The following is a 13,204-nucleotide window of genomic DNA, read 5'->3' on the forward strand; positions in this document are numbered from 1 at the left end:
AGTATGTTCTATTATATGCAGTGCATAATTACATTGTTATAAATGGATATAATACTGGAATTTGGGCTTCTGAGGAAGCAGGGCGCCATCATCTTCCTATATTGAGGATTTACCATGATTCTTGTATATCTTAAGTTGTTTTGATTCAAAAGACAGTTTCTTACCAACTATCCATATCATTTTCCTCTCACTTCAAGATCTGAGTAGATGCTGTTAAGGTGCAAAAAAATCTATACAGTTTATAGATCTGTGTCTGCTGAATTTTCTTTTATGGGAAACCTGTGCATCACAATCTGAAGGACTAGGGCTCAAAGGTGAAAGAATCAAGGTGGAAATATCTCTAAGCCATACAGGTCAGCTTTAGCTGGAGAAAGTACTTCTAACACTAGTTAAGCTTATAGCAAATTTTCAGTTTGAAAGAGAAGAGTAATGTGAAGGCAGTGGAATGGAAGTCACACAAACAAGGTTTTAAGAGAAGCAGTCATCCAAAGAAGAGGGATGTCATTATCTTTGTATCACTTTTGATATCTTTGGGGGTGAGGAGAGGAGAAGGCAAGAAAACCAGACTACTCAGTTTAGGCACAAAGAGGAACTTACTGAAAGAATTCTGGAGTATTTCTCAAGGATGAACTGAATGACCTACTTTAGAGGTGGGGATTCAGCTAACCTAGGTACCAGCAATGTCAGATCTGTGCCTCTTGCTTCTATAGACTATCTTTCCATGAGGACCACTGCCAAGGTCTAAGTCTTATGAGGGCTGAGTCTTATGGTCTCGAGCCTTAGGGATCAACTCACCTTCTGTCTTAGTTTTTTCCTATCTAAGTCTCAGATTCCTGGGAATGAGTCTCACTTGCCCTGAGGACGTGCCCACATATGAACTGGATGATTAGATGTGGCCAGAAGGAAGGGTCGCATTATAGCTTGTAGGAACAGTTCCTAGAAACAAGCAAGGGGCTAGGGAGACTGCCCTGGACTCTTTCACTGCAGAAGTACTTCTTCAGATGATTGGATTCATGAGATCTAATGGAAGAGATGATATGATGTTTGAACACAAAAATTCCACCACTATCCCACCATTATATTTTGGTAAGACAGCAGTACCTAAAGGTTTAGCAAGGTCTACTTTACAATTTAGATATTAAAGAATAGCTTGTTAATGTTAATTTTATAAATTTCTCTTGTAAATTTTTCGTTTTTAATTGCAGCTACAAGGTGTTGACATCTCTTTTTTAGAAAAGAAGAGCTAAAGAAGAGGATAAATAACTTGCCCAAGGTCCATCTGGGCTGGAATTCAAGTCTTATTTCTTATCTAGTTCTGCTAGCTTGATCTCATTATTTGTTTGGAACTACTTTATCTTTTGCTAAAAAATGAAGGATTAGAAGTTCTTATTTGTACAATCTTTGAATCAAAGTATACATAAAATAAATCCCAGGTCTCATTAAGTCCAGTAGCAGCAAGACTTAGAGCAAAATATTAGCTCAGAAGTAGAGGCACATCAGTTCCACATTGTACTGCCTCCTGAGTGAAAGTCCACTCCTCCACAGAGATGATTGGCAAAGAAATATGTAGGGAAAGCCAGGCTTTAGGAAGTAGCTTTGGATTCCTTTAAACCCAAGATGGTAACTCTAATGCTAGGTCATGGTATTTCACAATGTAATATGACAATGAAGATGTCAAAGTAGCCTGTACCAGCGAGGGCCCTCTGCATAGCACATAAATAAGCAAGTTAATTCAAGATAACAGCAAAAACTCTCTGAACCAATAAAGGACTCAATACAAGGGAAATTGTCAACATAAAAATTCAAACTCAGGAAGTAGAGATCAGGAGGATCACATTTTAAAACCAAACCAAGCAATTACTTCATGAGACCCTATCTTGAAAAAACCCATCACAAAAAAAGGGCTGTGGAGCGGCTCAAGGTGTAGGTCCTGAGTTCAAACTCTAGGACTATAAATAAATAAATAAAAATAAAAGAAATAAAAGGAGGAAGGGGCTGGGGATATAGCTCAGTGGTAAAACACTTGCCCAGCATGCTGAGGCCCTGGGTTTGATCCCTAGCCAGCAAAAATAAAGGAAAATAAAAGAAAAAATTAAAAAACTAAGACTTAAAAGAGGTGACTTTTTAAATGGTAGAGCAAATCTGGCAACACTTCCCTTTAAAAAATGAATAAGCAAAGGTATTCTTTGTCATCATTATGTTCTAGTTTAATGCCAAAATTTCTTTTTATCACAGTGACACTTCCAAAAGAAATGAAAACTAAATATTGGAAGAAAATGAAAGCAAAAATGTTATTTGAAGAAATGTAAAACCCAAATCAAACCATCCCTACCCCCTACAAAACTAATTAGAGATATTAAAAGCATTCAGTGAAATGAGCAAATACAAGATAAATCTGAAAACACCCATATCTTCCCTAAAAATTAATAATAACAAACTGGAAATGATAACTGAAAAGAGATCCTACTCATAAGCTATAATGAAAGAAATTTTAATAAATGAAATGAGGCCAGCTGTTGTGGCTCACACCTGTTATCTCAGCTACTCGGGAGGTGGAGATCCTGAAGATCAAGGTTTGAGACCAGCCCAGGTAAAAAAGTTAGCAAAACTCCCATCTCAACCAATAAGCCAGACAGGGTATTTCATGTCTTGTGATCTGAGAGGCTGTAGGTAGGAGGATCCCAGTCTGAGGTTGCCTTTGGGCAAAAATGCAAGGTCATACCTAAAAAATAACTAAAGCAAAAATAAATAAAGGACTGGGGGCATGACTCAAGTGATAGTCCACCTACCTGCCTAACAAGTTCAAGACCCTGAGTTCAAACAGAAAAACCCAAGTGAATGCAGAGACATAGCATATTCCCACTTAAAACCAAAGAATACTTTCTAGAACTCTACAAAAATGATTACAAAACTCTTTTGGTAAAATAACTGGGCAGAATCATCAAATAGTACTCTAAAAGGAAAATAAGGAACAATAAAGAAGAATTACTCTCTTTGATACTAGAATTTTAAAAGAAATGGGTGGATCATATGGAACTAGTAAAAACAAAGTAAAACAATTTTAGATTTTTTAAAATGATACATTTAAAGAAAGGTAAGTAAGGATGAACTCATCCTTACTCAACGATAGGGAAAAGAATCATCACTTAAGAACCAGTAAGAAAAAGCAGGAATTAGTATGGAGAACAATGAACTCAAACCTTGACCTACCAGTACATTTGTATTCTTTCTGCAAGAGGTTGCCCTTTAGGACTTTCCTTCTTTTTGGAAGCTGGCATTAAATCATTTGAAAGTTGTCAGCTGCTTTTTTTCTATAGAGGTGAAGTCATCTATTCATCTTTGAAGAATGTCTTTGTTTTGGACAAAAATCACCAGAAGGGATCTTTTAAATTATGTAAGTGTGAGCAAGAACTCACTTGTTGACTTTGGAACATCTTGAAAAATGTGTATCCCTGGAATATGGATTTAGGCTGAATTGTCCTTCCTAAGGACTGTTCACTTATTTTGGGAAGGAGGGAGGGAGAAGGGAGAGGGATGAGTGAGAAGGATAAGGGAGGGAAGGGAAAGACAGGGAGAGGGAGAGAGGGAGGGAGGGAGAGAGGGAAAGAGAGAGAGAGAGAAATAATTTAAATAATTGCTTATAGGAGATCATCACACTGGATCATGACAAGAAGCTGTGAAGGTCTGAGCCCTTTATGCTGGAGATAAAACACATGAAAAGAATCAGCCGGACAATGCTGCTTGGATTGCCCCACTGGTGCCTTTCACATGGGGTTATTTAAGGCAGAATAACTCAGACCTTGGAAGAGTACCGCCGATGTTTATCATTGTCTTGTTTGAACCATGGGAGCCAGAATACTACACTCTGCCTGGGTGGGTGCCCACTGCAAATTGTTTACTTTGCTTAACTCATTCAATCTTTACAACAGCCATATTAGGCAGGGTATGGCTTTAGAGAGGATTCTCTCTCTCTCTCTGCTCCCCCCTCCTCCACACCAAGGCCTATGCTCCAGAGTGTGGAGATGCCTGGAGATTTTTTCTTGGTGGAGGTGAACTGGCCACTGCCACATTGGGTACTCCAAAGTAGCACCTCCCAGTAGTTGTTGGAATCTACATCATATTTGTCCTTCTTTTATACTCAAATCTGCAGTACATTTTTGCTAATTGTTTTTATTCTTGTTTTGGAGAATTAATGGAGGGATCAGAGTCCATGCTTGGAGAGGAACTGATCGGGCTGAGTGGCATTCTGGCGAAGCAGTTATGAGACAGCAGGAGGGACCACTGAACTCAAATGGCGATAACAAATGATCACAAGGTGTGATTAGAGGAACATGTAATAGACCCATGGGAGGAAAATCCAATGGAAGAATGAGTTTCTTATAGCCCATACAATGCAGATTCATAGTTTTAGTAAAGCACTATTAAAGGGAATGTGACCTTATTATGTAATCCCATGTGTGGTCTGTGGACTACTGGAACAATTCACTTGTTCCTTCATTTATCCATTCATTCTACAAATATTTATTGGCTGTTGATTACATGTTGCAAATGGTCTGGGCACCACAGATACAGTGATGACTAATAGTCTGCCTTTAGGACAAAATTTTCTTTATTAGCATATATAAGTAGATTTTTGTGTTGTAAATGTTAGGAAAAGAGTTCCAAATAATTAAAAGTAATTTTTATTTATGCAGAAACCAAATTGAAACAAGGGAAGAAAAACACATAAATTATGTACTTGAGAATAAAGGCTCTTTATACTTTTTTCCTATAAATAACAAAAATGATACATCCCATTCATTACATGTCTACCATGTGCCAGGAACTATGCTAAGCTCTCTACATAATTTATTGTTTTTAATCCTTTATGTAGCCCTAAATTTTATTGTTATTTATTATCACCATTTTACAGGTGAGAACACAGAAGCTTGAAGGAGTTGAGCCATTTGCCTCAGGTCACACAGTTTGTGTGTGGAAGAGCCAGGACTTAAACACAGCTCTGTCTGAATCTAGAGATCAAGTTGTTCATCATACTGATATTATCTTCTCCTTTCCCTTCTTTGCCCAAAATACAATTTGAGTTACTTTTTCTAACGTTAGCTCTGTGATGGTTACAAACAGCATTATAACTAGTTGCCTTAGAAATGAAGAGGTATCATAAATGAACACTAGAAGTGGCTCACAGTATTAAATATGGAGGTCTTTGAAGAGCAATCTGCCATAATGACCAAATAAAGAAGAAAAACAAGAAAGTATAGAAACAGAATATGGAACACCTTCTCAACAAATTTATGCATATATATATATATATATATATATATACATATATATATATGTTCCTAAAAAGAACAGTATATATAAGTTTTAATGCCAGTAGGGAATAAAACTTTGAAATTACCTAAACGTGCTGATTTCATCTGCAACTTTTCCAGATGTGTCCCCTTTTTCCTCCTTCCATGGGTTCAGTCATACAAAATACAGCCTTATACACAGGATTGTCACTTATGCTGAAGACTTTACCACCCCACTCAAAGGCTGATACCGGTTCCGCAGTGGTAAATTATGCCATATTTCAGAGGTCTGCCATGAGTATCTTTCAATCTTTCTCTTACTTTGTCTCTCTTCCTTTAGCTTATTCCTGAACCTGAGAATAAAAAATTTCTTACAAATATAGGAAAAGATTGATTATTCTGAAACCATGGTAACAAGTAGCTACCATAACTGGTTTTAAGCCTGTTCAATCAAACAACAACTTGCTTCAGTAAACACAATTTTACTCAGTGTCAATCTCTCACTTTTGAAATCAAGTCAGCCAGTCAAGGACAGACTCACTCCAGTATGTCGGTGAGTGTTACCCAATCAACAACAGCCTCACCTGAGTAACCATACCTCTATAGATGATGTCAACATACTTAAATTTATGAGAGCCATCCAGTTTCCAAACTCCATGCTCACCTGTTTGTTCTGCTTGCAAAAATCGTGTCTGACTTGAATCTCTTACTGTAACAAGCAATAAGTTACCTTTGTCTTTTTATTTAAGATATTGAATAATGGTTTCTTTGTCTTTTAACTGTTACAGACGTTCCACTGAGGAGATTTTGAAGACTCTCAGTTGGCAGCATTTCAGGGAACCATTAGACCAACAGGTGCACTCACTGGACACCTTGTGTCAGAATTCTGTTTACTTTCAGATATGATGTCCAGTGACTTAGGCTCAATAATAATCTGACCTCTGATATTTTCACTGAGTTCATATTGCCAAATTTATTTTGTTATTCTAGGGTTTATAGCCAAATAGGTCTTTGCTTATGCGTAGGTCTTGTATAAAGCCATTCGGCCTTTTGGTTTAAAGATGTACCATATAGTAAATAATTAGACCTGGCTCTTTGTATAAGATAACTTATCCTTTTGTTCCAGAGGTAAGTTATTTGATAATTTTTAAACTATTAACTTGGTTATTCTCCATTTCTTCCCTTGCTCTTGCTGCTGTTTATCTCTGTGTACAAGTGTTTTTATTTTGTCCTTAACTGCTTGATGGGGTATATAAAGGAGTTTTATATGCAGAGCATATGGAAGCATGGATCTGATAAGTTTCTAAGCCAGGGAAAACAGTCTCGAGGGCTAATGGAGAGCAGTCCAGCATATAGGCAATCAATTTTAAAAAAAAATTTTAAAAGGTGTTAGTCTTGGGATATATCATAAAACCTTCATGAAGTCTGCTTTTTTTTTTTTTTTTGACAAGTCCAAATCTTTAATGTTTTTAGGAGGATATTTTTAAAAATTAGGACATAACAACAGTTAATAATTCTTTAATTGATATAAAACCTCAATAAATAATTATAATACCAAGAGAGTCTCTCAGACTATATAACTTTTTGAAACATATCTTCTTTGCACCCCTTCCCCCTCTGTTTTTTGAAACAGGAATCCATTATGTAGCACAATCTGCCCTCCAACTTTTTAATTCTCCTGCCAGTCTTCCTGAGTGCTTGGATCTCAGGCATGAGCCTCTCTGCCCAGCTATATTTCTTCTTCTCTTCTCAGCTTTACTTGACAGGCTTAAACAGCTAATTAGCTATCCTTTTTTTTTTCCAGGAAAAGAATAAATACATTGTAAAATTTCTAAGACATAGGACAAATTCAAAATGTGGGTCTAAAAAGTCTGACCTAGAGCTAAGGATTTTCCTAAATAAAGACTTTTCCTACATTTTCAGAATACAGGCTGACAGTTACAGAATTCAGTATTTTGTTACCTGCTTGATTTCCACTGCAGATCTATACTAACTAATTCACTGTTAGCTTCTCAAATAGGGAAAATGCTTAATAAACAGAAAGATAGAAAAGAAAATACTTAAATTACCTCATTGTATAAAATATTTTAAATTGTCTTAAAATAGCAGTAAAAATCGAACATTGAGTGCAATGACAAAACTTAAGGAGATATTATTTTAACGGAAAAACTGAAAAAAGTTTCAAAAAGAAGATGAAAAATAGACTTAATATTTGCAAAGTTAGTGTAAACCCATAGCAAAAAATGCAAACCATATCCTTTTTTATTATAAATGAGATCAACCCTGACATAGGGATTTTAAAAATAAAAAATTGAAATGTAAGCTTGCCAATTTAGAAAATACTCAATATGTGGTTACATATTTCCAGAGTCTCAGGAAATAAATAAGCTAAAACTTAATGTAGTGTTTCACACTCTAGTCAAGAAGCAACCAAAAAAGTCTCTATTTTCTAAACACTGGGAGTCTATGGACAAGGATATTTGTAGATGTTGCAAGTACTAGATAATAGAAAGAATTAGAATGGTAATAGAAAGAATTAATGTCCCACCTTGGCTAAGAAACAGGATAACTACTCAAGAACTGTCCCTGATGCTGCACCAAGGGAGGCCATTACACACTCACCTTTCCCTTTCCTTCCTTTAAACTGGCGAATGGAATAGCACAGCCTTCTTGTTGCAAGAACAATGATAATTACCATTCACCTCTTTACTATAGAACATGAGATTCCGCAGAGTGAAAATTTAGTTATTGATGAGCAACAAATAATTTCAATAAGTGCCAGAAAAATAAATATTTTATCTTAAAGTAAAAAGGACTGGTTGTTCCAGATGGCCAAAGAAGATAATAAAAGACAAATTTGAGACTATATAGTATATTTTCCTTGGTTTGTTGGAAATGCTTAAATAATGAAAATTTTGAAAAAGCCCAAGTCCTAACTTGTAATTGATACTCTGGAATTATTACCAAAAGGACCTCCACTTTTTTCTTTGTGACATAACTTCTGCAAATACATAGGGGTTTACTTTGCAAAGTAGCAAACAAAATGATTACTTTTAACAATCCCAAAGAGCTGGGCATGGTGGTGCATGCCTGTAATCCTAGCATTTGGGAAGCTGAGGCATGAGGATCTCAAGTTGGAGGTCTGCCTGGGCTACATAGAAAGATTCTGTCTCAAAAGACCAAGAAGAAGAAAAAAAATTCCAGAAATTTTCTCACACACAAAGTGCACCTGATATAGTGAAAATATACCTAAAGTAAGATTCAAGAAATCACTAAAGAAGTAACTCTTGTCCCAGAATCCTTCCTAAGGGCAAAACGGTCCATGGACATAGGCTGACTAATGAGAGCAAAGCCCTTAAACGTCTTCCTAGATTGTAGAAACTGTGTGCTTTGTTTCTTGGTACATACATGAAAATGTTAGGTCACACTCTAAGGGGTTTTAACAACGTGGTGCAATTTACAGAAGACCCCTTGCCTATTTACAGCCTACTCTTTAATTCAGTATCAGAGTTACTGTTCTTGCCTCAAAATATAAGTTTCTACTAATTTAATAGAAACCCTTGGAACTTATATTAGTCAATTATTTTAAATTAGTCAACTACTAGATAATTATAGAATATTGATTACTTTCTTTCCGTATTATCATCCATTGGTGAAACACTCTATTCCCATTCCCAAATGGAGAAGACTCTTCTCCTTGTGTTTTTGCATTTCCATGGTCAGGGCTGTGGCTCAAGAGGTAGAGCACTTGCCTAGCAAGCATAAGGCCCTGAGTTTAAACCCTAGTACTACCACCAAAAATAAAAAAAAAAACGCCATCCTACAGCGCCATGGTTAGAATTTTGTGCATTTTGGTACCAACTTCAGGCTTAATATTCTTTGTTGTTTCAATCATATATGCTGACTATATTGTTTGTTGATGTTTCTTATACTTTAATTTACTTTTTGATGGTACTGGGATTTTGAACTCAAGGTCTTGTGCTTGCTAGGCAAGTGCTCTACCACTTGAGCCATGTCCTCAGCCCATGTTTCTTATATTTTAAAAGTAAGACTTGAGGCCAAGCATGGTGGCACACTCTTGTAGATAAGTCCTTGATATAAGACCTAAAACTATAAATCCCCTGGAAAGAAACATATGGGAAATTTCAAGGTGCTGGACTTGGCAATGACACCAAACGCACAGGCACTTAAAACAACAGAAATGGGATGACTCAAACTCAAAAGCTTTTGTGTATCAAAGAACACAACAGAGTGAAAGACAACCTTTGGAACTGGAAAAAATGTTTATAAATCATATCTCTGCTAAGGGGCTAATATATCCAGAATACAGGAAGAAGTCCTACAACTCAATAACAAAAGGCTCACATGATCCAATTTAAGATGGGTAAAGGACTTGAATAGGCATTTCTCATAAGATAAATACTCATGGCCAACAGCAGGTGAGAACATGTTCGGCACCACTAGCCACCGGAGAAATGCTCGTCAAAATCCCAGTGAGAGCTCACCCCATCCATTAGTATGGTAACTATAAAAAGAAATCTTTGGGAGTGCTGGAGAAGATGTGGAAAGATTAGAACCCCTGTGTGATGGTAGTGGGATTATAAAATGGTGCCATAACTATGGAGAACAGTCTTGGGCTTGATGCTTGCTTGGCAGGTGCTCTTACCGATGGAGCTACTTTACCAGGCCTTTTTTGTGATGGGTTTTTTTGAGATAGGATCTCATAAACTATTTGCCTGGGCTGGCTTTGAACCGCGATTCTCCTGTTCTCTGCCTCTTGAGTTGCTAGGATTACAGGTGTGAGCCACTGGTGCCTGGCTGGAGAACAGTTTTGAAGCTCTTCAAAAAATTAATGCAACTGCTGGGCACCGGTGGCTCACACCTGTAATCCTAGCTACTGAGGTAGAGGTCAGGAGGATCGCTGTTTGAAGCCAGCCCTGGGGTGGGAGGGAGGGTGGTGGGTGTTGTTTGAAAGACTTCATCTCAACAGAAAAGGCTGGGCATGGTGGAGCAAGTATGTCATCCCAGCTATATTAGGAAAGGTAAGCACGAGGATGATGATCCTGGTCCAGGCCAACCCAGAATAAAGTGAGATGCTGTCTCAAAAATAACCAGAGCAAAAAGGGCTGGAGGCATGGCACAAGTGGTAGAGTGCCTGTCTAGGAAGCACAGGTCCCTGAGTTCAAACCCCAGCACCACCAAAAAAAAAAAGAAGAAATAGGATTGAAATATTTTAACAGAATATTACACATTAGCCAGACTGTCTGAAATTCTTACACAGAACTTCATACAAACAACAGCAAAGTAATTTAAAAAATCCCCATGGAAGTATATGAGTTCCAGAATGGCTATTCAAAATCTGAATGCCCAGGTTCTTAAAAGAAACACTGGTAATCTTCCTGGTTAGGAGATCCATGGAAGTGAGGTCCAGCACAAACGAAACTTCAAATGGCCAAAATTCTCAATAGAACATCCCACCACAGTAGGGACAATGTGCCATACTTCTTTAGTGTAGCAGAGGGCAGAGGACATAACCAGTTCATGGTTTTTTGTTTGCTTGTTTTTGTGGATCTGGGATTTGAACTCAGGGTTTTGAGCTTGCTATGCAGATGCTCTACTACTTGAGCCACACGCCAGCCCTTTTTGCTTTAGGTTATTTTTCAGATAGGATCTCACACTTTTTTTCTGGGCTGCTCAGAGACTTTGATCCTCTGACCTACACTTCCTTTTTATCTGGGATTACAGAAACAACCACCACACTCAGCTTGTTTGTTGAGATGGAGTCTCACAAACTTTTTGCCCCATCTATCCTCAAATTGTGATCCTCCCTACCTCCACCTACAAGTACCTTGGATTACAAGTGTGAGCCACCATGTTTTTTTTTTTAATTTTATTATTCATATGTGCATACAAGGCTTGGGTCATTTCTCCCCCCTGCCCCCACCCCCTCCCTTACCACCCACTCTGCCTCCTCCCTCTCCCCCCCACCCCCTCAATACCTGGCAGAAACTATTTTGCCCTTATCTCTAATTTTGTTGTAGAGAGAGTATAAGCAATAATAGGAAAGAACAAGGGTTTTTGCTGGTTGAGATAAGGATAGCTATACAGGGAGTTGACTTGCATTGATTTCCTGTGATGTGTGTTACTTTCTAGGTTAATTCTTTTTGATCTAACCTTTCCTCTAGTTCCTGGTCCCCTTCTCCTATTGGCCTCAGTTGATTTAAGGTATCTGCTTTAGTTTCTCTGCATTGAGGGCAACAAATGCTAGTTAATTTTTTAGGTGTCTTACCTATCCTCATACCTCCCTTGTGTGCTCTCGCTTTATCATGTGCTCAAAGTCCAATCCCCTTGTTGTGTTTGCCCTTGATCTAATGTCCGCATGTGAGGAAGAATATACGATTTTTGGTCTTTTGGGCCAGGCTAACCTCACTCAGAATGATGTTCTCCAATTCCATCCATTTACCTGCGAATGATAACATTCCATTGTGTATAGATACCACATTTTCTTAATCCATTAATCAGTGGTGGGGCATTTTGGCTGTTTCCATAACTTGTCTATTGTGACTAGTGCTGCAATAAACATGGGTGTGCAGGTGCCTCTGGAGTAACCTGTGTCACAGTCTTTTGGGTATATCCCCAAGAGTGGTATTGCTGGATCATATGGTAGATCAATGTTTAGATTTTTAAGTAGCCTCCAGATTTTTTTCCAGAGTGATTGAACTAGTTTACATTCCCACCAGCAGTGTAAGAAGGTTCCTTTTTCTCCGCATCCTCGCCAACACCTGTTGTTAGTGGTGTTGCTAATAATGGCTATTCTAACAGGGGTGAGGTGGAATCTTAGTGTGGTTTTAATTTGCATTTCCTTTATTGCTAGAGATGGTGAGCATTTTTTCATGTGTTTTTTGGCCATTTGAATTTCTTCTTTTGAGAAAGTTCTGTTTACCTCACTTGCCCATTTCTTTATTGGTTCATTAGTTTTGGGAGAATTTAGTTTTTTAAGTTCCCTATATATTCTGGTTATCAGTCCTTTGTCTGATGTGTAGCTGGCAAATATTTTCTCCCACTTTGTGGGTGGTCTCTTCAGTTTAGAGACCATTTCTTCCTTTTTTTTTTTTTTAAAAGGTTTCACATATTTATTACCACACCATCCTTAAGGTAATCAAAGAATTCCAATTTAAAACACCCAACTGTCCAGGTAGTGTGACAAGCCAGCTTGATGCCAAGATGATCGCCAACCACGGAAGAGCATAAATATGTGTGCCATCTCTCATAATTCCTTACAGACCCAGCTTGGTTCTCCTCCAGTGTCTCCTCTTAGAGTTGTACCTGATTTTGTTACCAGTTTTCATACGAATCCACTGGGGAATGGGACGATTTTGCTTTTGTTTCTTGGCCAGGAATCGTTTGATTCTGAAAGTCTTATGAGAAGACATGGTGAGAAGCTGGGCCAAAAGCACACACCACGATGGCGGACAAAAGCAGAAGAGGGGGAGAGGGAAGGAAGAACTAGAGACCATTTCTTTTGTTGAGCAGAAGCTTTTTAGTTTTATGAAGTCCCATTTATCTATGCTATCTCTTAGTTGCTGTGCTGCTGGGGTTCCATTGAGAAAGTTCTTGCCTATATCTATTAATTCCAGAGTATTTCCTACTCTTTCCTGTACCAACTTTAGAGTTTGGGGTCTGATATTATCTGTTGAATTATTACTTAGGCCATTCCTAGGGGATGATTCCTGTGGTAGTCTGTCTCTAAGATGGTACCTACTGACTCTCACCGCCTGGTATCCACACCCTTGTGCACATTGAATATGGCAATAGTGATGGTATGTTACTTCCAAGATTAGGTTATAAAAGACATAGTGTTTTCTGTGTTGCTTTCTCTCATGCCTTTAACTCTAGTGGAAGTTCACTGCCAT

At 37.9% G+C, this 13,204-nt stretch overlaps 1 protein-coding gene across 1 annotated transcript; it reads right to left on the reverse strand.

The window, feature by feature from the left end:
* Window positions 1-12,394: 12,394 nt before the first annotated feature.
* Window positions 12,395-12,785, reverse strand: LOC109680354 (large ribosomal subunit protein eL39). The gene has a single exon (XM_020155234.2). It carries the CDS (start codon window positions 12,722-12,724, stop codon window positions 12,569-12,571), a length of 156 nt encoding a protein of 51 aa, XP_020010823.1. The 5' UTR covers window positions 12,725-12,785; the 3' UTR covers window positions 12,395-12,568.
* Between the last annotated feature and the right edge of the window lie 419 nt (window positions 12,786-13,204).

Source organism: Castor canadensis, chromosome 6 (assembly GCF_047511655.1).
Source record: "Castor canadensis chromosome 6, mCasCan1.hap1v2, whole genome shotgun sequence".
Taxonomy (NCBI): Eukaryota; Metazoa; Chordata; class Mammalia; order Rodentia; family Castoridae; genus Castor; species Castor canadensis.

What these genes read in the sequence shown, in the direction of transcription:
- LOC109680354 (XM_020155234.2), bottom strand. Translation starts at nt 12,724, where the DNA reads ATGTCTTCTCATAAGACTTTCAGAATCAAACGATTCCTGGCCAAGAAA.